The 27725-nt window shown below is 39.8% G+C and overlaps 1 protein-coding gene across 1 annotated transcript in view; it reads right to left on the reverse strand.

Annotated features, from left to right (window-relative positions):
• Window positions 1–27725, reverse strand: part of POLR3B (RNA polymerase III subunit B) — a 132660-nt gene that overhangs the window by 71709 nt on the left and 33226 nt on the right. The window contains exons 11-16 of the mRNA XM_049783144.1: window positions 25396–25515; window positions 22806–22940; window positions 11522–11683; window positions 7279–7479; window positions 4744–4906; window positions 3034–3187 (exon numbers count right to left, since the gene is read on the reverse strand). Coding sequence (XP_049639101.1) covers window positions 3034–3187; window positions 4744–4906; window positions 7279–7479; window positions 11522–11683; window positions 22806–22940; window positions 25396–25515 — 935 coding nt within the window. The remainder of the gene's footprint in view (window positions 1–3033; window positions 3188–4743; window positions 4907–7278; window positions 7480–11521; window positions 11684–22805; window positions 22941–25395; window positions 25516–27725) is intronic.

Here is a 27725-nt window from a genome sequence, read left to right on the forward strand (position 1 = left end):
TCTGATTCCACTCTAGGAATACATGGCCTCCTACCAGGGTACCAGGGGGTGAGGATGACTATAATAGACAACAATGGTCTCTGTGCAAGGACCTGACAAACATCAGTGCTTCAGAGTGGCTCGATGAAGGATAAGCATCATGGGGCCACACTATCTGGGCTGACTAAAGCTGCACATGACTGAAGTACATGGCTGTAATCTGGAAAGAACAACACTCCACTCAGTGCTGTGCAGGGAGTGATATAACAGGTAGAAGACAGAAGCAGCTTTTGGGCTCTGTGGGCCAGATGAACCTGTAACTGTCAGTGGTGATTCATTCGGAGGGCTTCACCACTGCAAGGAAACTACAGCACAAAGGATGGCATGTGGCATGGAAATGTCATGGGCTGTTGCTATTTGGATAAGCTGCTCTTGGAGCGAAGCAAGTCACCCTCAGACACTTGTTCACACTACCCTAGAGTCCAAAAAACTATCTGAGGACTAATGAGCACTTTTAAACAATTCAGAAGAGGAGCTGCACAATTACAAAAAGAAGGAGCACAAGTTACAGAAAAAGTGAACTGGATGGGGGCTGGAGAGATAGCACAGTGGTAGGGCATTTGCCTTGCATGCAGCTAATCAAGGACAGACGGTGGTTCGAATCCAGGCGTCCCATATGGTCCCCTGTGCCTGCCAGAAGTGATTTCTGAGGGCAGAGCTAGGAGTAAACCCGTGAGCACTGCTGAGTATGACCCAAAAACCAAAGCAAACCAACCAACCAACCAAACAAAAAAGCCCCAGAAATACTGGGTGAACATTTCATGGATATCAGTATAACCTGGAAATCAAGGGCTCTTCTTAGTAGGAAATCAGAGCAACTTGGCCCTTCATTCTGGGGCTGCAGTTTAGTCATGTTAACTCAGGTCAAGAGACTGAGCAATATAGATAGAAATAGAAATAAGAGAAGGAGGAATCATCATATTCAACTACCTGTTTTCTCTAACTCTATTCAAGAGAGTCTATGAATTCTTCTTGACAGATCTACATACAGCATTGCAAAATTATGTTAAAATAAATTTTTAGAATATACTATATTTTATTGGGAAGAATAAAAGAAGAAACCTAGAAAGATGTCATTTTTTTCCCAGACTTAATTGGACCATATCATTAATAGTTATAACTAATCAAATACGTATGCTTGGGAGGCTACAGGGCATACAAACACCTCATATCCATGAGTTCTTGGGACAGTTCAGGGTGGGGTGATTATTATTTTTATGTATATTTTTACAACCAAGAAAATCCAGCTGAGAGTCTGGAAGGATAGTACAGTGATAGGGCATTTGCCTTGCATGTGACTGACCTGGACGGGACCAATCTGGGTTTGATCCCGGGCAACCTATTTGGTGTGTCCCCCCCCACCCCAGCCTACCAGGAGCAATTTCTGAGCACAGTCAGGTGTGGTCCAAAAACAAACAAACAAACAAACAAACAAAAAAACTGAAAACAACAGCTGAGGTAAGAAATTCATAGTCCCACAGACCAATGAGTAGAAGTGAGAATTCAAGCATAGCAGAATATTAATAATTAGGGCTCTCTGGTTGCAAAAGGTACTTATTAAAAGCAAATGACTCTACTAGTTGAATAAGAATAAAGGAAAAGGGTGAAATGCTCAGCTTCAGGAAGAAAAGGTGCTAGAATAGCCCCAAGGATCCCAAGGAAGGCACAAGGGACAGTCTCTCAAAGTACTGCTGTGATGAGTAAGTTCCAAGCACTCCCTCCCTAGAGTTACTCTACTTGGTCCTAATTCTATCAGGAGACAGCCAGACTTTGCTTGGATCACAGGCTTGATATCTGGCTGGGCAGGAGTTTCCAAAAGTAGATGAGGTGACTGGATGGGAACAGATGCTGGAGAGATAACAAGCAGTGGCTTTCCCATATGCACAGAGCACCAGGCCCTAGCTCTTTACCCTCCTCTAATTAGTGCTGCCACATAACTGTGTCCTAATCCTACCTAACCTGTACAGAGAATGACTTAGTAAAATAAGTAAAGGCTTATGAAAAAGACATAAAAGCTTTAGCTCATACCCTCACATAACCACCTGAAGAGACAGTAAATCATTTTCATCTCTGTGACCTCACCTCCTTTCCTCTTTCATCCAAGTAGTAAAATCTTACTGGTTCCTTAAATCTCAGTTCATAGGAACAGAATGTAGTTTGTGAAACAATGACTGATAGACACAAATTAATTCTTAAAGCACTTCTGAACTAAAAACAGACTCCATTATCTAGTTTTGGTAAATTACTACATCTCCTAAATCCCACTTATTAATTTATTAAATAAAAATAATGACCCGGGGGCCTTAGTGGTGACAAAGTGGTAAAGCTTTTGCTTTGTATGCAGCAGACCCAGGACAGACCTGGGCTAAATCCCTGGGCATCCCATATGATCCCTCGAGCCTGCCAGGAGCTATTTCTTAGTGCAAGCCAGAAGTAACCCCTGAGAGCTGCCAGGTATGGCCCAAAATGAATAAGTAAAAAAAAAAAAAAAATTTTAAAAGAAAATAATGCTCCATTTTTCTAAGGCTAAATATAGCCAAAGCCTTTAATAAAGTAATAATTAGTCACCAGCAATTGCTACCAGTATCACTAGGAGTTTTCTGTGATTATTTCCGCTTTGTCAGCAGCCTGAGGGCAGGACTAACTTCCCCAGAATCTTTGAGTCCTCCTTATCTAATATGCACATTCATAAGTTACTTGCTGAGGACAGGAGCAATAGTATACAAGGCAGGGTATTTTCCCTGCATATGACTGATCCAGGTTCGATTCCCGGCATACAATATGGTCCCCTAACCCACCAACAGTAACCCCAGAGCAATGCTGGGTGTGGCCCAAAACAAAAAACATGTAAGTATTTGCTAACTGAATCAAATTTACCTAAATAATGGAAGAGATTACTGTAGAGGTAAAAGTCTATTTTCTCCCCAAGTAGACATGAAGAGATTATAAAATATAAACAACAACAAAAACCAAAACCTTGTTAGCAGCATATACCTGCACAACCTTCCTCCATCAGAGGAAATATAAACACATCGATCTGTAAGATTTGTTGAGATGGAAACAAACTCATTGATATATCCTGCTCTCCGCATCAATCGAAATGTATTCACTAGTTTCTTATGGTCACGAATGACACCCAAGATGTTACCTAAGAAAAAAGAAGCGAAGATACTTAAGATGGGAATGAAAAACTAATCTAATTAAGCTTAAAATATTCACAAAATGGAAAGGATAGGCAGCACTGAGCAGTCATTTGAAAATCCTGTTCCTCACATCTGCTGCCAGTGGGGAAGTGGCCCAGGGGAATAGTTAGGGGTAGTGAGGAATGTGGAGCCTCAGCGCGTATACTGGACCAGGCTAAGTACTGCTGGGAAAGCTGGTCTCATCTTGCTCATCATCTGTCAGCACCATCCTGGGAATAGAAACACAGGGCCCAAGCCTCTGGTTTTTACACAGCCTCCATCTTTTCCACACAATCAATGTTGGGCCACCTCAGTTGATCTTATCTGCAGCACTCAGAACTTAGCCTGCCCCCTCAGAAGTGCTCATTTTATCAACCTCTATGAAATGGGAAACTGAGCTTCATGTGTAAGGGGCAGTGTGTGAATCCTGAGGGGTACGAGATGAATGCACTGTTGGCTGCTCAGACACCCACAAGGAGGAAGTCAGTTATAGCCCAACAGAGATGTTGAGTCCTCTTTTTCACCAGCGCTTGCAGTACAGGGGTAATGCCTCACAGAGCAGAAAGCAGCAGGAGAAGGTGAAGGAGCTAAGCTGTAAGCATGATTACACTGATGAGAGGACAGGTAATTACACACCAAACGTAGAGAAGCCAAGCACATTTACTGCTGGATCTCTGGAGAGGTGGAAAGGGAATGGGAGAGAAGCAAGAAAAAATGATCTAAAGGAAGGTTGGCTGAACATAGTTCTTAAGTAGCCATTATGAAGGACTAATTTGGTCATTTTGTAGCATGGCTCAGATATTGAGTACTATGTTGAGTCTTATTTCACTGTAGATATACTGGCAGCCAAAAAAAGGTTAAGCGATTTCTCAGCATAGAGCCAGGAGTAACTCCTGAGCACTGCCGGTTGTGACCCAAAACCCAAAAACCAAAAAGAAGCAGCCAGTTTGGATAAAGTTACCCTTCTGTTCTAACCCTAAGAATCTGAATGGAGGGCCCGGAGAGATAGCACAGCGGTGTTTGCCTTGCAAGCTGCCAATCCAGGACCAAAGGTGATTGGTTCGAATCCGGTTGTCACATGGTCCCCCGTGCCTGCCAGGAGCTATTTCTCAGCAGACAGCCAGGAGTAACCCCTGAGCACCACCGGGTGTGACCCGAAAACCAAAAAAAAAAAAAAAAAAAAAAGAATCTGAATGGAGTGAACAATGGAGCAATTGTTGTTACCATTTCAGTCTTTTAAGGACTACCTAAATACATGGATAGAAATGGGACTCCTCGAGCAAGGAAGATATCACAGAGGGCTTTAGCAGCTCCTTCACATGCAAGAGCCCATTTCCATACCCAGGGTCCTATGGGAAAATAACCTCAAATGCACACATTTCCCCACTGAGCACAAGGCTGGAAGTAACCCTCAAGCATGAGATATGGCTCAGAAACAAACAAACAAACAAACAAACAAAAAGATTCCCTACATCTCTCTAATAGACTATTTAGGATGCCCAAGTCCCCGTAATATACTTACCATTGAGAAAAACAAGAAACACATTTGGGTAAGACAGTTCTTCCCCACATAAAAGATTCACATCTTCTACACCCAGGTTGCTGGCTAATTTAACAATGGGGCCGTCTTCCATGTCAGTTGTGATGTGTGTCATAAGGGCCAAGTTTTTAACCAGACCACATGCCTGAAATAAGAAAAATTATATTTCTAAGCATGAACATTAGTGATAAAGTTAGTGCTCTAAAAATAGCTCACCACTTTGCTGTCAGCAACACAAAGCATAGTGCCAGAATACAAAAGCCTTAATGAGGTACATGCCTCTTAACCCAGGTGAAGTTCTCCTCAGGTAAAAGGCAAGGATACAAATATAGATTTATCCATAGAAATTTGGGGCATAGCAAAATCTGTGATGGCAAGGATAGAATCGTAAGTGCTGAAAAAAAACAAACAAACTGACTTTACAAATGCTATTCCCAAACAACAGATAACCAGTCATTAAGATGACACTGTATAAAAACTATAAAGAGTTAGGGCCAGAGAGAACATGCGTATCTTGCATAGATCCAAGCTGGTTGGATCCCTAGTATCACATATGGTTCCCTCAGTCCTCTCTGAATACAGAGCTAGGAGGAGTAAACATTGAACACTAGTGATGAGGCCCAAACCCACCTCTGCACCACTCCACCCCATCCTCCCAAAAAATTTTTTGGGGGCCGGGTGGTGGCGCAAGAGGTAAGGTGCCTGCCTTGCCTGCGCTAGCCTTGGACGGACCGCGGTTCGATCCCCCGGCATCCCATATGGTCCCCCAAGCCAGGAGCAACTTCTGAGCTCATAGCCAGGAGTAACCCCTGAGCGTTACCGGGTGTGGCCCAAAAACCAAAAAAAAAAAAAAATGTTTTGTTTTTGGTTTTTGGGCCACACTTGGCGGTGCTCAGGGGTTACTCCTGGCTATCTGCTCAGAAATAGCTCCTGGCAGGCACGGGGGACCATATGGGACACCGGGATTCAAACCAAACACCTTTGGTCCTGGATCGACTGCTTGCAAGGCAAACACTGCTGTGCTATCTCTCCGGGTCCCCCCAAAATTCTTAAACTTTTAGATAACCAAAAAGAATTATAAGAAATCTAAACAAGTAATATAGCAAGTAGGAAAAACAACAACAATACTTGAGATGTATATACTATATCTTCAAATCTTAAAAACCGTCTGTTGTTTAGATACCTAATACACAAACTATATACTTTATTGAAATAGCTAAACCAATCTTTAGGAAATATAATGTTCAAAGCCTCAGATGTGAAAGCCATGCAAATTTAACAAGTTGCATAATTTTTCTGTGAATTCCATATGGTTTAGATAAATTAGAATAACAATGATAGTCCTAAAAAAAAAAAAAAACCAGAACACTACATGGAATTCTATTTTTCTTTTCTTCTTCATCTGGGGCCTCATTCTTAATATGTCTTATATTGGATACTTGGGATATTGTTTAACCCAATAAGGTCTCTTACTCTTAAGTTTAAAACATGTATACATACACAAACATATGCATGTGTATACATGCATATGTGTACATACATAATGTGTACATGTGTGCACACATACGTATACACATATGCATGTATATGTGTATATATATTTTTTAGTGAAAGGGATTAAACTCAGGGCCTCACACACATCATGCACAAGAGGATGTGCTCTTCTGCTAAGTCATATCCCAGACCAAAGCCTAAAATTTAGAAGGAATAATACCAAATAAAATAAAAAGTGGTTCCATGAAGAAGGGCCCTAAGCACAAGTTGTAATAAGCAACATGGAAGCAAACCTATACAAAGCCCTTGGTTTGATGTTTAGATAATTCTTCATGTTTCCTAGGTGAGAAGGTTGGAATCCACTTTAGGTCTTAAGACTATGAACTCCCAGTTTTTGTTCCTCTAGGTACACACTTTATACTTTGTAAAACTAAAGCCAAGAGTGGTAGTTAAAGTGGTAGGGCAGTTGCCTTGCATGCACTAACCTAGGACAGACTGCAGTTCGATCCCCCAGCATCCCATATGGTCCCCAAGCCAGGAGCGAACCCTGAGTGTCACTGGGTGTGGCCCCAAAACAACAAAACAAAACAACAACAACAAAAAAACCCTAAAGCCAGAGAAATGTGGAATGTATCTATTTACATAAAACACAAAATCTAACGCTTCCAAACATTTTGGTTGTGCAATAGTACCAATGCTGTCCTCACAAGCTGCAATGACACGGCCAGAGAGATAGTACAGCAGTAGGGCCTTTGCCTTGTATACACAATGACTGTGCTTCGAATCCCGACATCCCATATGGTCCCCTGAGCTTGGTGGGGGGGCAATTTCTGAGCATAGAGCCCCTCAGTGCTGCCAGGTGTGGCCCAAAAATAAAAATAAATAAACAAACAAACAAACAAGCTGCAACGACACTATTCATTGAGTCAGTGGCTGACCCAAAAGGGATCTGTGGAAAATAAGGAAGAAACAGAACATGCTCAGGATCAGCTGACAGAAATTAAAAAGGCCTCAGAGCCTTACCTCTCCTTCAGGAGTATCTGAAGGGCAGAGCATTCCCCACTGCGATGGCTGCAAGGACCGAGGACCACTCACTTTTCTTGTTTTTTCAAACTGGGAAGAGATTCTTGTCATCATGCCCAGGGCAGATATATAGGATAAACGAGAGAGCACTTGAGTTACTCCCTGACGATCCATTTTAAATCTCTTCAGAGACCAGTTTCCCTGTGATGAGAGAGAACAGATGTGATAACCTCTGATTAATAGATGGCCTGGTACTTTTTTGAGAAAGTCAGTAGAGAAATTGTTATGAAATTAAAACCATTATATATATTCAGAAATAGAAACATCACAACTAAAAGGAAAACTCAGCTGGGTCACTTGTATTTTCTAGGAATGTAACAAATATTACATGTCTAGCAACTACCAGAGAATGCTTTGAATGCTTACATAGCAGTTATTTTCTGAAGAACTAATTATATCTTGTACAAAGCATCTCAACTAGAGATTTCCACTGTAAGTAATAAACTAACATAATACTACCAAGTTTTACACACAACTGAAGGTAAAACTAGCCGGAAGCTCTAAGAGATAATTTCATGTTGGAATGCACAACTACTGGGATGCCTTCCAAAATTAGTCCTAATCAGAGGCAAATATAGCAACAGAAAAAAATGACTCTAATAACAGCTATCAGGGATAATGAATAAACTATAGGCTTCTAAAACAAGGCTAAAAATTACATATATTTAAATTAAGAAATGTTATACATCTTGTTGCTATTTGATTCATATGAAATGAATATTGAACATTAAATTTGCTTTATACATTAAATTAACTGTAACAATGGTATCCTTTTATAGGTGAATTAACAACACAAACTAAATATTCTCAAGGATAATTTAAAGTTTAAGGCTAGAAAAGGCTGATTTTGATAATTCATGATAATATAAATTAATAGTAGAAAATACTTTGACTAGAAAATAAAATTAGAAAATAACATGTCAAAAATAAAATCCAAAATATAAATAGCACTTTTCTTTGGGGATTTAATGAAAGCTTATATTCTTTTGACAGAAAACCATACACAAGAGCATACCATACAATTTCAAGGGTGGATTTATGGATCATTTATTAAAAATCTTTATAGTTAAAACTACTGTTAGGGTTTCACAAAAATATATGGTGATGTGTTTGAACTAAAACATGTATGTTTAGAAGAATCCTTAGAAGTTAAAATGTGCAAGTGCTAGCCAAGGAAGGACCGTGGTTCGATCCCCGGCGTCCCATATGGTCCCCCCAAGCCAGGGGCAATTTCTGAGTGCTTAGCCAGGAGTAACCCCTGAGCATCAAATGGGTGTGCCCCCCCCCCCCAAAAAAAGAAGTTAAAATGTACTCATTGTTACAGGAAAAATACACTTTAGAAAAGGAAATTTTGATAATGTGGAAAATAGCTGAATCCTAGAAATAAACCACCCATTAAGAGAGCAAACACTGGGGCTGAAGCCATAGTCCAGTGGGTAGGGCTCTGGCATATAGCTGACCCAGGTTTGATCCTTGGTATCCCATATGGTCCCCTCAGCACTACAGGAATAATTTCTGAATGTAGAGACAGAGTAACCCTTTAGCAATCACTGGGTATGCTCCCAAAACAAAGACAACAAAAATAAGAGAACAAACACTTTATTCCAAATTAGATTATTTTTATGTTGCTAATTCAGTTCTGACTCATAATTCCTCTTATGCTTACAATGAGAATGAACCTAGTTAATTGACTTATGCCCTGAAAGCAAGTTCAGGTAAATAAAAAAAAAATATTATTTACCTGACTTGCTCAAAACAGAAATAAAGCAGCAGCTGCTGGGAATTGGAAGCAGAGAGGGAATGAAATTTGTTCCTACCTTTCTGCAGGTGGATTATAGAAGGAAGAGTAAAGTAACAAACAAGGACTCTAAAATGGCTCCTATGAGAAAATTGATTTGTTGAAAATATTCTACTTATGGCCACACAGAATTGTACAATTTGACCTTTCTATGAAATGGGTAGGCCTGCAACAAGACTGATTGCTGATTTGTCTAATAAGCAATTAGTTATTGGGAAGTAAAGTGGTGCCACTATCACTGAAAATCATGGGATCAGAATAAAAAAAATAAATTGAACAGAAGGGTGTTAAAGTACTCTTTAAGGAAGTTCTTTTCAAGTAAGCAGGTACCTACTTTTAGGGAAGTTTAGGCCACAAAAATGTAATGCACCTAAATAGACACATGGGCCCTGGTATGGTCACAAGTTTAAATTCAGTTGTCACATAGCCCCAGTGCAAATTTTCATGTCAACTATTACAGCATGACAGACACCAATTCTTTCATTGTTAAGGGAATCAACACATTATACTATGCTTTCTTTTGTTGGAGCAAAATCCCATTAATGAACAAATTTTATGTCTGGCATACAAAACGCAAACCAGACTTCATCAGACAGGCCTGTAGCTATTATATTTTTAAGAAAGGGAGTTGGAAATCTATCTGATAACCCTTTATGAATAGCCAAGTGAGGCCTTGAATATACAGCAGCTGCTGACGCCTGAACTCATCACTCATTTCAAACAGCTGATAGCACACTGAGGGATAGAAACCTAGAATGACATGAAACATTTTGTGTTGTTTCAGACAAAAGTTGTCAATTAATAAACCTGTTTGCAATGTGACCATTTTATTACAGGAAAAAAATGGGGCTGGGTATTCATTAAAAGAATGGTTATTTGTTGATAAACTAAAAGATTTTCCCTCTTAGGAAGATTATTTTCTTATTGCCTCACATAGATACAACTATATTTTGAAAATAAAGTTCACACGGGGACTTACTTCCTACTATCCATACAGGGACAGTATTCACATGGTAGACTATTTTTCAAAATATAATTTGTGGGCCAAAGTGTTAGTACGGTGGTAGGGCATTTGCCTTACATGCAGTTTACTCAGAACAGACCCTGGTCTGATCCCTGGCATCCCATCCCCTTACCCTGAGCCTGCCAGTGTGGGATTAACTGAATCCTATCCCATTCATTAATCGCTTTGTTACTCACTGGTTGGAAACAGCTTTGAATGTAGTACCTTAGATTGGTGTGTGTGTGTGTGTGTGTGTGTTATTCCCTACATCGATGTTTTGGCTGAACCTGTTCCTTCCTAATAATACTTTGGGCTTTTAGGAGCTGAAGGCTTGTGTGTGTATGTGTTGTGTGTGTGTGTGTGTGTGTGTGTGTGTGTGTGTGTGTGTGTGTGTGTGTGTGTGTGTGTGTGTGTGTGATTTCCTACATCGATGTTTTGGCTGAACCTGTTTCTTGTGTGTGTGTGTGTGTGTGTTGTGTTGGAATTCCTGAACCTGTTTCGTGTGTGTGTGTGTGTGTGTGTGTGTGTGTGTGTGTGTGATTTCCTACATCGATGTTTTGGCTTTGGAACCTGAGGCCTAATTCTAGCATGCCTGGAGCGATTTCTGAGCTCTGAGTCAGGAGTAACTCTGACGGTGTGGCACATCCCCTGCCCAAGTATAAAATTTGCAATTTTCACAGAGAGGTATGAAATGTAGAGGGAAGCAAATAAGTATACAAAGAATTCAATTAAGCTGTAAAAATTCCATCAAAGTAGAGAAACATTCTTCAGACAACTTCTTGTCAAAATGTTTCTTTCATTATCATTATAAAAAAGGGTCCGAGTGACAGAACAGAGGGTAGGGTGTTCGCCTTACGCATAGCTATCCCAGGCTCAATCCCCATCATCTCATATGGTCTCTGAGCCTGCAAAAAATAATTTCTGAGCTTTGAGCCAGGAATAACCCCTGAGGTGACCAGGTGTGGCCCAACACCCTGCCAAAACAAACAAACAAACAAACAAAGGATCCCTTTGAGAAGATCTTAAGTGCTCTCCCAAATTCAAAAATGGAGCCCTCTGTGGAGAAGAGACGTGATCACTGCTATAGGGATCATGTTTACAAAGTCGACAGCAGAGCACCACATTGTGTGATTTTTTTGAATAATCATTCTGTACAATAAAGTTTGACTTTTGTAAAAAGGTGAGGGATCTAGAGAGACAGTACAGGAGTTAATGTAGTCACGTAACTGATGTTACTGTAACTGGGTTACATCCCTGACATCAAATATGGTCCCTTGAGTCCCGCTAGGAGTAACCCTTAGGCACAGCCAAATGTGACCCCAAAACAAAGAGAAATTTATGATTGATAAGCAGAGACAAACCCAGGCCCCTGGCAGACTTACCGTAGAAATGGCATTCACCATGCCATTGGTGATCTGATCTTGACGCATGTGCTTCACAACATCAAACTGGGCCGCTCTTTGTTTGGGAATCACCTGATCTGCTATCTTTTTCATTTCAGAATTGAATTTTTTGAACAAATCTTCAAACAGAAGAGATAAAAGCTGGGGAAAAGAGAAAGTTCAGAGTAAACTTTAAAAATTCATTACAAATATATTTAATGATTTTATAGGTTTTTTCTAAACAATAAAAAATCAAGAATGAAGTAACAGCTTAAAAATGAAAGACTTTTTTATATTCAGTACGATAAATAGGTAGATAAATTTCTGCGTGTTTATCACTATGCTCAGAGCTCTGGTAATATAGAGAAAGATGATGACATAATGCTTGGATTCAAAAATACTTTATTGAGACCAGCCATTGCCAAATTTTGAGATTTCAATAACCAATGACATAATAATCTTAAAAATAAAAATATTGAGACAAAAAAAGTGTCTTTTTTTTATGAATGTGGTGCCGCTTGGACTTTTCCACATCATTGGGTAAAATGCGAATTGGTACAACTACTTAGTAAACATTTTCCCATCATCTGTCCATCCTTATATTTCAAATTTCTCTTCTCTGTAGACCTGAGACCTGTACAGCAATTTGAAACTTGGTCTTCAAGCTGAGAAATGTTTTAAACCCAGATTACTGGCTAAGGGAAGGGTACTTTATGACCAGTGCCCTATAGAAATGAGCTTCAACGACACCTCGATATTTATAGAAAATAGTCATAGAGACATTACTTGTATCAGCTAAAATCTGAATACACTACATTTAGCTAAGTTGTGGCAAACTCAGATAATCAAACAATAGAAATACTGAAAGTGAACAAAAACAAAACCAACAAAATTATGCCTGGATCTTAAAAACTGAGTACTGAGTAAAAGGAATAAAAAATAAAAGAATATTTTTATATATATGATTCACTTCTCTAAGAATCAAAATGAATATTTTTAAACTATTTTGTTAGAAAAGTCAGAATTAGATAACAAAATTAAAGAAAAGAATGACATAAATATCATTAAAATCAGATGAGAAGAACTGTCATCGAGTAGGGACAAGTTGGGGATAGAAAACTTCTAAAGGGGCCAGAGAGGTGGCACTAGAGGTAAGAAAACTTCTAGGGGGGCCAGAGAGGTGGCACTAGAGGTAAGGTGCAAGCTCTAGCCAAGGAAGGACCTCGGTTCGATCTCCCGGCATCCCATGTGAACAACTTTGTAAACCATGATGTTTAAATAAGCTTTAAAAAATAATAAAAGGGGCTGGAGTGGTTGTACACGCACTAACCTAGGACAAACCGTTTTTGATCCCTGGTGTCCCATATGGTCCCCCAAGCCAGGAGCGATTACTGACCTCATAGCCAGGAGTAACCCCTGAGCATCACCGGATGCAGCCCAAACAAAACAATAATAATAATAATAATGATAATAAAAGGAAAACCATACATACTTCTCAATGAGTACAACAACATTTTTAATAAACCATATAAAAATAGTTTAATCTTTTTTTTTTGTTTTTTGGGCCACACCCAGCAGTGCTCAGGGGTCATTCCTGGCTATGCACTCAGAATTCGATCTTGGCTTGGGGAACCACATAAGACACTGGGGATTGAACTGAGGTCCGTGCTGGGCCACGTGCAAGGCCACTGAGCTATCGCTCCAGCCCCATATAATTTAATCTTAAAAACAATGTTGGATGAATAAAAAGTTCCAGGAAATATGTATTTGGCATAAATATACATTTCATAAAGCTCAAAACCAAAAGTTTAAGAAAAAAAATTATGGCCAGAGAGATAGCATAGTGGTAGGGTGTTTGCCTTGCACGCGGCTGATCTAGAATAGACCTGGGTTCGATTCTTGGCATCCCATATTGTTCCCAGAGCCTACCAGGAGTGATTTCTAAGCATAGAGCTAGGAGTAACCCCTGAGTGCTACTGGATTTGGCCCCAAAACCAAATATATATATATATAACTTTAAGTTAGAATATGGGGCCAGGGGGCCGGAGAGACAGCATGGAGGTAAGGCGTTTGCCTTTCATGCAGGAGGTCATCGGTTCGAATCCCGGCGCCCCATATGGTCCCCTGTGCCTGCCAGGAGCAATTTCTGAGCCTGGAGCCAGGAATAACCCCTGAGCACTGCCAGGTGTGACCCAAAAACCAAAAAAAAAAAAAAAAAAAAAAAAAAGAATATGGGGCCAGACAGATAGCATGGAGCTAAGGCAAACGTTTGCCTGGCATGCAGAAGGATGGTGGTTCGAATCCAGGCATCCCATATGGTTTCTGAGCCTGCCAGGAGTGATTCTGAGCATAGAGCCAGGAGTAACCCCTGAGTGCTGCCAGGTGTAACCCAAACCCCTTCCCCCAAAAACCCTTTAAATTAAAATAGAAACGATATAGTAAAAAACAAAGCAAAAAGTTGAAGATAATAAGATAAAAAGAAAATAAATGGAATGGTATTGGTAGTAGTAAATTACAAATTATGTTGGCTGGGGCCAGACCGATAGTCCAGCAGGTAGAGTGTTTGCCTTGCATGTGACTGACCAGGTTCTATCCCTGGCATCCCATAAGGTCCCCTGAGACTGCCAGGAGTGACTTTTGAGCACAGAGCCAGGAATAACCCCTGAGCACCGCTGGTTATGGCCCCAAAACAACAACAAAAAAGTTGGGTGGTAGATCTGAGGTTATTCATTTTATTTGTACTTTTACATTAAAAAAAAATTTTTTTTTGCTTTTATGGGTCACGCCTGGTGATACTCTGGGGTTACTCCTGGCTTTGCAATAAATAATCACTGCTGGTGGTACTTGGGGCTCTTATGAGATGCTGGGGATTGAATCTGGGTCAGCTGCATGCAAGGCAAACGCCCTCTTGCAGAGTTCTATCACTCTGCCCCCTTGTACTCTTAAACTTACATGTATGTATCATTTTATTTTATTGATGGGGAATTTCACCCAATAGTTTAGTTATGTGGGGGGTAGGACATATTGTGCCAGGGGCTGAAACCACCACTTTTGTCATATCCCTGGTCTCTAAATTTTGTCTGTCTTATTTTGGGGCCACATCCAACAGTTCTTAGGGTTTATTCAAGGCTCTGTGCTCAGGGGTTAATTCTGGTGATGCCCGGGGACCATGTACTAGAGATAAAACCCAGACCTCACTACTCCCACACATACTGAAGAGCTATCTCTATAGAACCCCTTCATTTAAAACCCCCTCAATATTTTATGGTAAAAATAGGGCCAGAGAGACAGTACATATGGAGCATGCTGGAGGGCATCTTTGCATTCAGGAGGACCAGGTTTGACTCCCCTCAGTACCACAGTCTCATGAGCATGCTAGAAACAATCCCCAAGAACTGAGTAAGGAATACTGAACACTTGCAGTGTAGTCCCAACCCCTCCCTCCAAATTAAATATTAAACCACAACAATGTATCTAAAGTAAGCATCCTTGAAAATAAAATCAATGGGATGGAACAGGACGTTCCATCAAAACTTCTATCAGTATAGACTAGGATCATTCTGCTTCTAAAACTGGTGGAGAAATTCCTATCAAATGGATTCACCTACTAACAATAGCAATAAATTCTAGGCAAGTATTAAAGCATTGAGAGGCACTGAAAATGGTCCAAAAGTAAGCAGAAACTGGAGGAAAGCTGATACTTATCCAAAGCAAATAGCACCAGAACTTCCTGTTATTAAGAATAAGTTACTTGTGAGATGGGTCCAAGGTACATTGTGGAAAAGGAGAGAGGCACTACACAGTGAGAGGTATCCATAACACCCCAATCTGGGCAGATTGAGTTATTTATCCAGTAAAGTGTAGTAACAGGTAATTTTCAGTAACAAGTTATTAGGTCACACAAGTTGTGCCTGGTCATGGGAAACCTTTTGCAACACTGCAAATGTTGGACCTAACTTAGCCAGCCTTCCAGAGAGCCACTGAAACCTCTAACAGGTTTAAAATGACCCCCATCAATAGCACAGAAGGCAGAAGAACCAGCCACTTTTTCCTGGAGAGACAGTACAGGGAGAGAGCGCTTGCCTTCTAAGTGGTCAGCCCAAGTTCGACCCCTAGCATCCCATGTGGTACCGTGAGCCCACTAGAAGCCCTGAATGCAGAGGAAGAAGCAAGTTCTAAGCACAGCTGGGTGTGGCCCTAAAACAAACCAAAAATTTGTGTGGAATTATGAAATGGATATAAATTGAGCCTGCATGCAAAACAGCACAAATAACAATACCCTTCATAAGAAATTTATAAAACTAAGTAGATGGCTTAGCACAATTTAACAGTGGCCATTCTTCTTTATGTATCAAATATAACAGATATTACAAACACATATATTCCCTTGAAAAGTTAACTGCAGGGGGCCGGGCGGTGGCGCTGGAGGTAAGGTGCCTGCCTTGCCTGCGCTAGCCTAGGACGGACCGCGGTTCGATCCCCCGGTGTCCCATATGGTCCACCAAGAAGCCAGGAGCAATTTCTGAGCGCATAGCCAGGAGTAACCCCTGAGCGTCACAGGGTGTGGCCCAAAAACCAAAAAAAAAAAAAAAAAAAGAAAAGTTAACTGCATTAGTTTTTGTTTCCTTTGCAAGGAATTTTTTTTTCTTTGTAGAGGAAGAAAAAAATATACTTGTCTTCTAACTACCTAACAAAATAAAATAGTATTGAGGGGCAGGGCTTTAAAGAGACAAATTATTTGCTTAAAGATTCTGAAATGAAAAAAAATCTAATTAAAGATTCAACAAATTTCCTATTAACTATATTTTTGAATGTTTGTAACTCCTAAGAGTTTTTTGACTTGAAGATGATATTCAAAGCAAATGAGTTTTCTTCTCTAGCCTCTACCTACAAAGTAATTTCCTAGTGAATCTGGTCTTGGGCTTTGTCTCCTTAAATTAGGCTGGTCCTTCTACAAAATTCATCTTTGCAGCTACAGAAGCCCGGATCTTGGCTGTGATTTTACTTTGTCCCAAGTGTTTCTAAAAAGAAACTTTCTTCTTAGAGAGCTTAGTCCTTTCTTCTACTCAGACCCAGCAGTCTTGCTCATGGAGAGAAAGAATGTGGGAAGGAGAGCAGGTGCAGAGGGCGAGAGGGATGAAGAAGCTCATTGCAGCAACTTCCTGTGAAAACCAGCTAAAGAAACTTGAATAAACATCCTGAAACAGAAACAAATGCCCTTAACCTAAAACACACAACACACACACACACACACATTCACACAACAGCTCAGATCCATTTTAATTAGTCCTTATTCTTTAACTTTTCTCAAGTTATGACAAATTTATTTTTAATGCCAACTGACTTTCTTGCAGTTCCTGATTCATACACAAGGCTATATCCCTGGTAGAAAACAAGGAAAAAGTAAGAACACACTCAACAGTTGTTTTGTTCATAGGTTTCTCTACCTCTGAATTTTCAATTTAAGAGAAATAACTGTTCTCCAATTCCCAACTAGAAACCACGAGGTCAAGACACACAATACAGCAAGCCACATTATTTAGGCCAAGAGTAAAATAATTAAAAGGGATGAAATGAATGTTGGTGACAATATCCAATACCTTTCAGTGCTAGGATGAGGCTTTATTTCGTCTGCTTAAGACAGGAACACGGAAGAGCAAATAATATTTAAGGAAAAAATGCTGACAGCTCATCAATTGATTTTCAATGAAAGTGCTAAAAAAATTAATAAAGAAGTTAAGCTGCTGAAATACAGTTTCACCAATTAGCTTAATGTCAGAGAATTCTAATTAGGCGCCATGAGATTGCTATTTAGTGTTTAAGCCTTCAGAGTGCCAAATTCTCCTTTCACACAAACTGGTTGCAAAATTAAAGACATTAGGCAGCCTTAATTACATTATCAGAACAGCTGGGATTAGGCAATCTCTGAAGTCAAGACGGCATTCTTTTGTCCCAGGGTGGAAATCCCTGGCTTTCTAGGGTGCCGGATTTTGGTGCTGTTCCATATCTCACCCATACAAAGCAAGCTGCATTAGAAACAAACAAAAAAAATTTTTTTCTGACAAAGAACAGAGTAATGCTCAGCAAATAATGAACACGTTACCGAAAAAGAAAAGGTAGGTGAAAAGATTAAGCCTGAAATGGTGGGTCCCGCTAACACCTTCACTTGGCGGCTGGCCTGCCAGCCCTCTGGTGGCAGTAAGATGGAGAGAAAGCTCCCTGAACCCGCTTGGCCAGTGCATACAGCTCTGTTATCTAAAGCTGAGGCACATTTATACTCCCTCATCCCATGGGGTGTGAAATTAGCAGCTATTGTCTTTACACATTTTTGCCAGCACAATACCTTTTATGTCTTTACATTGTTTATGAAGCCATGTTTTCTTGCACATGGGAATCCTCTTTTCAGTTTTATTTTTTTCAAATAACCGGATGGCCTCTTGTCTCCCCTCACCACTCAAGTCCTTATTCCTCTTAATAATCTACACCTTTAAAAGATTCATTTAAAAGTTATTTTTTTCCCCAGTCATTAAACAATAAGAATTAGGACCTATGAGGATATCCTCATATCCCTGGCCAGTGGTGAATTTGAAGATGGCAAAGACCTACTGATTAGCCTCAGTCATTTACTAGACACTAACTACCCCCATAATACTAACATTCCTTTATCTAAAAATTTTAAAATGCTATACTTTTCTAATCTTATGTTGTATTTCTTTGTTTTATTTGTAATGAAATCACTACTATCTCACTATCTGTCAATCTGATACTGCAATAACTTCTTTGCATCCCATTCTTGGACTATTTATTTTCAAATCAGATCTTTCTAAATTGAAATGACATCATGTTGGGGCCGGAGAGATAGCATGGAGGTAGGGCATTTGCCTTGCATGCAGAAGGATGGTGATTCGAATCCCGGCATCGCATATGGTCCCCTGAACCTGCCAGGAGTGATTTCTGAGTGTAGAGCCAGGAGTAACCCCTGAGCGCTGCTGGGTGTGACCGCCCCCACCCCAAAAAATGACATCATGCTAATTTCCTGGTTAAAACTCTCCAATAGATGTCTTGAAAAGATTAGGGGCTGAAGTGAAAAAAAAAATAAGAATACAGTTCCATAGGACCCTGTGATTCATTTCTTGATGCCTACCCCACCCCAAATATAAAAGCATTAATTTGAAAAGATAATATGTTCACTGCAGCATTCAGTACAATCGCCAGGATACAGGAACATCCCAAATGTTCAATAACAGATGAAAGACTTCATGGTACCCTGGATGGAGCTGGAGGGTATCATTTTAAGAGAAGTAAGTCACAGGAAGAAGAAATCCTGGGTAACTGTACTCATCTGTGTCTTACAGAGAAACAAAGCAAGGGACTAGATAGTACTGAACAATGGCAAACCTTTGACCTTGAATTACAAAACTGAAATTACCAAGTCAGTGGGGAAAGGTAAGGAGTGAATGGTGGGGTGGAGTAGAAGTAACACTAGCACAGAAGTGCAGGGTCTTGGGCATTCTAGTGGTTGTGAGGTGCGGTAACTACATCAAAAACATTAGTACTATTATATATAACTATCTTATCTAGACTCTCACAGTAACAATAATAAAATATATCGAAAATAAATTTAAAAAGAGAACTTTTCTACTGCACATATAATCTAAACCAACCTCCTTTCCACAGCCTCCATGTCAGCCCCCACTTGCCACCTCTCCCCATTCCTTCTCACACACTCCAGATACAGTCTGACAGTCCTTCCTGGACGTGGAATTCCTGCTGAACTGTAAGTGCCTAGGCTGTGCAAATCAACTTCCTCTCACTCAAGCCTCAGATCAAATGTGTAAGAACTGATCTGAAAACAGACCATATTTTCACAAAGTTCCTTCCTGACTAAAGCAACACATTCCCCTCCCCCCCAACAACCCAAACTCTTCCTCGAACAATCCGTTTTTGGCTTTGTTTTCTTTTCTTTCTTTTTTTTTTTTTTCCCTGTGTTTGGGCCACACCCGGCAGCACTTGGGTTACTCCTGGCTATGCACTCAGAAGTCGCTCCTGGCAGGCTCAGGAGACCATATGGGATGCGGGGAATCAAACCCAAGTCCGACCCGAGTCAGCTTTGTGCAAGGCAAATGATCTACTGCTGTGCTATCACACCGGCCCCAGGCTTTGTTTTATTAAAGAGAAAAAACAAAAACCTCATGGCTAATTTTATCACATCAAGTCATTGTTTACTTGTTCATTATTTCATTCCCTTTCCAAAATGCACACTCCCATGAGAAGATGCTACATTTGTGTGCCTCGTTATCTTTGCAATCCTGCCAACGACTCTGACCAGGCAAGGCCGAGGCATCTGGGAAGCTGCAAAGAGCTCACCCTGGCATAATGAGGCTGGACAAGCAGGCAGTGGGGCATCAAGGACCCCCACGACACCTGCTAATAAACTTCATTCTAGGCCAATAGTTCTTAACCTTTCCCAACTTTGGCCCTCTTCCAACCATGTTTCCTTCCTGTGGTCCCCCTGGTTCAACAGGTTGGCCTGTATCATGTTTTGTGTTTTGGGCCACACTGGTGGTGCCCAGGAGTTATTCCTGGCTGTGCACTCAGAAATCACTCCTGGCAGGCTCAGGGGACCATGAGATGATGGGATTGAACCTGTGTCCGTCCTGGGTCGTCTGTGTGCAAGGCAAATGCCCTGCTGCTATGCTATTGCTATGGCCAGTTTCATGCTGTTTTTATGTAATTTTTTTCACCTGTGGCCCCCTTGGAATATCCTGAGGACCCACAGGAGGTCATATGGTCCCTGCTGAGAAATGTCGTTCAAGGGGATATTCAAACTGAGTTTATTAATGAGGAGTTCCAGGGGAAGGGCAAGCACATATTGAAAGAAGCCATTAGAGCCCAGGACAGCCAGAGAGAGGCTAAATTTCTGTTTTAATGTCAGGATTCCAATAAGTTCATGCTTTAAAAATACTGAATTTCTGGGGCCAGCATGATAGTACAGCAGGAAGGGCACTTTGCTTTGCACATACCAACTCAAGATCTAAGAGCCCCATATGGGTTCACAGAGACCCACCAGGAGTGATCCCTAGGCTCACAGTCATAATCAGAAGTAAACCCTGAGCTTTGTTGGGTCTGCCTCCAACTCCACCAAAAATCTTGAAACCCTCACAGGTCTTTAAAGCTGTGTCCTAGGAAATGGAAAAGGTATGTCACCCAATCTCACAGGCCTATGCTGGTAGTGCTTTGAACAAGCCAGAGCTTTCAGAAAGAGAGAAGACTAAAGAGAGAAGACTAGTGGCCAAGCCTTCAAATATGCTGCCATGCTCTTCAGAGAGTTAAGGTATATCTGCTTTAGGAATTTTAACACATACAAGCCTACATGAATGGTATAGTTTTGTATGCATCAAACTTTCTATAACTAAAACCCACATATACAGAAAAAGTATATGTCAATTTCAACATAGTATCCACACTGAACTGATTAAATCCCTCCTTAAGAAAGTAATGATGTGAAAGTAACATTCACAAATACTACTTTGAGGACATGCTTATTTACAACTGAGGACAAACTGCTTCTTTATATTTCTTCTGAAACTGTAAAGCTGGACTACAAATTTGCCTCTAACAGAGAACTGCAAAGAAGGCCCACAAAACTTAGCATATACATACACGTGTGATTTGGTGATCTGGCCCACATATATATTGTTCATCCTCTCACCACTAGTGTTGGCATTTTTCCATCAGCCGTGTCACATTACAGTATAGTGACCACACTGCTTTCAGAAATGAGGAGTCATTCAAAAATCTTACACACAGAAGTGAGATGATATCTGTGTTAAAATAATTTTATAACACTGCAGGAGATGAATATGGCTGGGGTGGAACTGAGAAAAGATAGATTCCTTATGAATTTATACTGATGCTGAAGCTGTGCTCTCTCAGTTATACCAGGGATAAATCCAAGATTTAAGAAGTGTTGAAAAATCAACATTTCGTGACTAATTTGCTATGGAGAGTGAAGAAACTGAAGGAGAGAATGATGTAGAGGTTTACAGCAGGGCTGAATGCATTGATGGTGCTGCTACTAGCTAACCAAATGAACAAGAAAACTTTAAAGTGATTTAAGGTAAACTCTTTGAGAATTTTGTAATTAGATGATTCATTACTTCAAGAATAAGTGGTGAGCATCTGTTATAGCTGACATATCATTTAGCCACTCAACTGATGAATAAGAAAGAAAGTCTGTCTCTTGTCTCCATGCTGAGACTGACAAGAAATGGGTAGAGGGCCCCTAGCGATAGCACAGTGGCGTTTGCCTTGCAAGCAGCCGATCCAGGACCAAAGGTGGTTGGTTCGAATCCCGGTGTCCCATATGGTCCCCCGTGCCTGCCAGGAGCTATTTCTGAGCAGACAGCCAGGAGTAACGCCTGAGCACCGCCGGGTGTGGCCCAAAAACCAAAAAAAAAAAAAAAAAAAAAAAGAAATGGGTAGAGCCTGATGGGTTTAAGGGAATGGGATCTAGGATCAAACTTGCTTTTAATGTACCACCAGGCTTTCAGGAAGAAAGGAAAACTCAAGGCACTGCTTCCCTAAAATCATTGCCACACACCAACTGTGAGAAGGTAGAGGCCTGAACTGAGGGGCTGGGCAGCTTGCTGAGGTCAAGGTGCATGTATGCACAAGTTCTTAAATTCAACCCTCCACACAGCAAGCCCCCAAACACTGCTAGGTCCTAGCAATAAACCCTCCAGCCTGGGTGACCCAAATATGGCCCCCTGGAGTGCCTTGCCCCATGATTTCACCCAAATGAGCAGAAATTCAATTATATCGACATACTTAAATGGAGCTTCTACACTTAAAAAATTAAGATAGAATTTAAAAAATAATTATTTTTTTAATATCTTTATTTAAACACCTTGATTACAAATATGATTGTAGTAGGGTTTCAGTCATAAAAAGAACACCCACCAGGACCTGAGAGATAGCACAGCAGTAAGGCTTTTGCCTTGCATGCAGAAGGAAGGTGGTTCGAATCTGGCATCCCATATGATCCCCCAAGCCTGCTGGGGGCGATTTCTGAGCATAGAGCCAGGAGTAACCCCTGAGCGCTACTGGGTGTGACCCAAAAATCAAGAAAAGAACACCCACCTTCACCAGTGCAACATTCCCATCACCAATGTTGATCAAATGATATGCAACCTATACTAATTGTCTCCTCCTAATTAAAATAAAGTCCAAACTAATTTCTACTTAATAAAGTAAGATTTCTTACATAAAATAATGAAATTACCTGTCCTGCTAATTCCAATCTCTTGTTACCGTAATAGTCTCTGTCGTCAACTTTATTATCTCCTTGGGCCAGAATTACTCTTCGCACCATAACTGCAGTATAGATACACTTAGCTCGAAAATTGAATTCTTTAACCTGTAATACAGAAATCAGAGAAAAACTTTGAGGCAGTAATATTAAAACTGAAGGTAACTCAAAAAAAAAAAATCAAAGTCACAATACTTAAAGGAGCTAATGAACATCAATCTACGTTTTGGCCTGTTCTAAGAAATTTAACTAGTTAATAAAGTAACTGAAATTGAGATGCTTTTTCACCTTTTTTTGTACTTAGTACCTGTTGTAGCTTTTCTTCAAAAATGAATACTGTCTACTTGTTCTTGTATGTTTCACATTACATGTTCATTAAGACCCATAATCTAATTTGGATTGGCCTGTAAACTGACAATTTCTACTTCCTTACTATTAAAAGTCTACAAGTATCACCTAAGAAGTTCAGACTATTTTGTGAGGGAGAGAGAATGCACTTGGAAAAACATGAGCTACAGATAGACTGAAAAAACCATTTTGAATCTTCAGTCCCATAAAGCCTCTGGATAACTCCAGCCTCAGCTGTAAGTACTTGAGATTTGATTTTGAGGAGAAGCCCCAAAATGAGAACCTGAACTCCATCCCTCACCACCACCACCAAGCTCAGACAAATCATGGAAGCACAGAACACAGCAATAAGCTGCTACTTAAAGCCATTAAATCTCGAAAAGTATATTCAATAAAAGATAACAGAAATTGGGCAAGAGAGAATACTACAGGTAAAGCACTTGCCTGGCCTGTACCTATTCAATCTCTGTACTGCATATGGTTTCTTGGCAGTGCAGGGAGTGATCCCTGAGCGCAGAGTCAGAAATAAGCTCTGAGCACCAGAGTATGCACCCCCAACTCCCAAAAATAAAGTAACATAAAAGTACTAAAACTGGGGCTGGAGAGATAGCACAGTGGTAGGGTATTTACCTTGCATGCAGCTGGTCCAGAATGGACAATGGTTTGAATCCCAGCATCTCATATGTCCCCCTGAGCCAGGAGCAATTTCTGAGCTCAGAGCCAGGAGAAACACGAGTATTGCACCAAAAACCAATTTAAAAAAAAAGTACTAATACATTTTATGGTATACAACAAATATCTGTTAAATGAATGCATGCATTAATGAATTTACTCTAAATGTTCTGTTTAATTTTCTCCCTTATACATTCTGAAATCCACCAAAAAAAAAAAAACCTGGCCAAATCAATAAGTTAAAGCAAAACTAATTAAATAATCAATCAATATTGTCTTGTTTGGGGAGGTAAAAACCATAAGTAACTAAGAATATCCTATTCTATGATACCTTATTGTAAACCGTGGTGCCTACAGTATAAGTTACAAAGAAAACAGTTAAGTGGGGGCCGAAGAGATAGCAAAGCGGTAGGGCGTTTGCCTTGCATGAGATGGACCCTAAACAGAGAGACGGTGGTTCAAATCCCGGCATTCCATATGGTCCCCTGTGCCTGCCAGAAGTGATTTCTGAGCACAGAGCCAGTAGTGACCACTGAGTGCCGCCAGGGATGACCCAGAAAACAAATAAAAAAAAAGAAAAGAAACAAGTCTATTTTGTCCTTACACTCAAAATGGTGAATTCTAAGTATACAGTGTCTCTGTCAAGACTAAGATAATTTTCTATTCTTTTCTTTAGAAATTATATTATACATACATATGTATAGAATTTTTTTTCTTTTCTTATATATGGAACAATAATCTAGTGAAATCTATTTAAGTTTAACACAATCACAATAATTTGGTGATCTTGATTTCAAAGTACAACAACAATCATCCATACATTCATTTATTGCTTTTAGGGAATTTTGCTAAATAATATAGGATTATAGAAATTCTGTATATGTTTCACACAGTTGATTCTCCTTCACAGAATGTTTCATCTCTCTTCCAGGTCAATTTACTCACTATTTCTAAAAACTCTGAAATGTTGGTTTTTTTCCGTTTGATTTTGGGGCCACAAAATAACACAAAATAACTTGGGTTACTCCTGGCTATGCGCTCAGAAATTGCTCCTGGCTTTGGGGACCATATGGGATGCCAGGATTGAATCCAGGCCTATCCTAAGTCAGCCACGTGCAAGGCAAATGCCCTACCACTGTGTTATCACTCCGGCCCCTAAAAATTCTGAAATGTTTTAAGAACACTCTGTTAAATTTGGAATGACATGAGTAATTCTAAGGGTGAGTTTGCTATTCATCCTCACCAAGTGATTGAGTCAATAACAAGATTGGAATAAATCCAGTTTCTCAAAAAGAAGAGTCCTTTGTCCATCCTCAAAACATAACTACAACCACAACATTAAACTGGTGAGCAGAAAAAAAGCTAAGTAAAGGGTACTTTCGGCTAATATCCACAAGTTTGCATTATCTTCCATTAGGCTATATCTAATTTACATTTTAATTTCTGATCTTGATATGTTAAGATACGTAAGACATACACTCAAATTTAAAAATTCTTCACCAGAAATACAAACCCCCATCATTATTCATGTAAAGCTACTCACTGGTACATGTGTCAAAATGGTAGAAGCCAGGAGCTCTCTTGCTTCTTCTATTTTGGTTTTCTTTGGTCCACCTCCCCACATCCTTTGCCTTCTTACTTTGTTCCCTATATATTTTAATGCCTACAAAAAAAATCAGAATGTATTGAATAACATCTGAAAAACAATTTCAAAGAGAACTTATTAAAATCTTAACTATATATAATCAAAAAACACAAAACACTGGCTATAGAGATAATGTGACTAGAACTGGCTTAAAAAAACCAACAACCTATCAATAATAATCAATAATAAAAATTATCATTAATAATAACTTTTGATGCCTTTATATTTTATGCCTTACTTTCTTAAAAAACGATAATATTGTATGACATTTTAAAAAGAAATATGCATAAAATACTTATATTTTGATAAAGCAGCCATTAATCTCACATTTCCACCCCACCCTACTGCCTACAAGAATCATCAAGTCCACTGTTGATGATTACATAATGTCATGAAAGTTACCAAGCACTGCTGAAAGAAAAAAAACTCAATAGAATTACGCCAATAGAAGTTACCAAACTTACCAAACTAATGTCCCCTTTTCAGAAAAAATTACTCAGCTCATCTCTGAAGCATTGCCTTCTTTAAATGCACAATAAAATGCACCCTTGAACTGCCTTCAGGTGGTTCCAGCACCCTTATGTGGGGATGAAGGGGGGGGGGGTAGAACTGCGCACTTTAGGAAACAATAGACTCCAAGATTTATGTTAAGGTGGCATATTATTAAAATTCTCCCCCAATTAGTGAGAAGCCTCGAGTAATTGCTCACTATGATACTGACAGGTTTTTTGTTTGTTTGCTTTTTGGACCACAGTCATCAGTGCTCAAGGGACCATAAGCAGTGCAGAAATTGCACTGGGGCTGGCCACAAGCAAGGCAGTGCTTTATTTCCTGTGTTAGCTTCCTGGAAATAAAAATCACTGATTCTAAAGTGCTAGATTCTATAATTTATATGGAAATACTAAAGACCTAGAATAACTGAAACCACTTTGAGAATGAAAGGTTAGAGAATTTTCACATGATCTGACTTCAACCACAAAATCATAGTAATTAAGACAAGTTGAGGGCTGGAGTGATAGCACAGTGGCAGGGTGTTTGCCTTTTACACAGCTGACCTGGGATAGACCCAAGTTAGATTCTTGGCATCCCATATGGTCTTCCAAGCCTGCCAGGAATGATTTCTTAGAATAGAGCCAGGAGTAAACCTGAGCGCCACCAGGTGTGGCCCAAAAAGCAAAAAAAAAAAAAAAAAAAAAAAAAAAAAAAAAGAAAGAAAGAAAGAAAAGAAAAAAGATAAGTTGATACTGGTAGAAAGACAGACAAATAGGGCCCGGAGAGATAGCACAGCGGCGTTTGCCTTGCAAGCAGCCAATCCAGGACCAAAGGTGGTTGGTTCGAATCCCGGTGTCCCATATGGTCCCCTGTGCCTGCCAGGAGCTATTTCTGAGCAGACAGCCAGGAGTAACCCCTGAGCACTGCCGGGTGTGACCCAAAAACAAAAAAAAAAGCAAAAAAAAAAAAAAAAAAAAAAGACAGACAAATAGATCAATAGAAAATAATAAAAGTTCAGAAATGCATCCACACTTGATTAGTAATATGAAAGTGCTAAAATAAATCAACAGGAAAGAAAAAGTCTTCAACAGTGTTAAAACTACAACAAACCAACAAAATGTAGCTCTGATCCCTACAACAAAATAAATAAAAAATGGAGGTTTTTTATTTTTATTAACTTTAGTCTTAAATCTAGATCTATAACTACTGATCAACCGTATATAAAACTGTGCCTTTTGCTACAACACCATGGAACCAGAAGGAACCATGCTAAATGGAAAGTCAGAAAGAGAAAAACAAATGTCAGCTGAGTGATCTCATTTTCTCTCATATATTATATAAAGAAGAATGTCTATCAGTGAGGGCAAACCCTTGGACTCTAACTACATAACTGAGATCAGAGTTAACTGCCCACAACCACACAATCTGCCTCCCATTCCTGCTTCACCTAGCATAGGAAAATGGGAATAACAGAGGAGAAAGTTCCTATGGATAATAGTGGAGGGATATTGGCACTTTGGTGGTATGCTATATAGTGTGCTATATAGCAACACTGTAATCTACACATATAAACTTTTATATTCTCATAAACCAATATTACCTTGATTAAAAAAAGAAGCTGATAAAGCTTCAAGAGGAAAAGAGAGAATATATTCCCAACCTTGGAAAAAGCACAGATAACTTTAAATAGGACCAAAATATCAATAATAATAAAGAACAAAAAATAACTTATTGAT

Source organism: Suncus etruscus, chromosome 11, assembly GCF_024139225.1.
Source record: "Suncus etruscus isolate mSunEtr1 chromosome 11, mSunEtr1.pri.cur, whole genome shotgun sequence".
Taxonomy (NCBI): Eukaryota; Metazoa; Chordata; class Mammalia; order Eulipotyphla; family Soricidae; genus Suncus; species Suncus etruscus.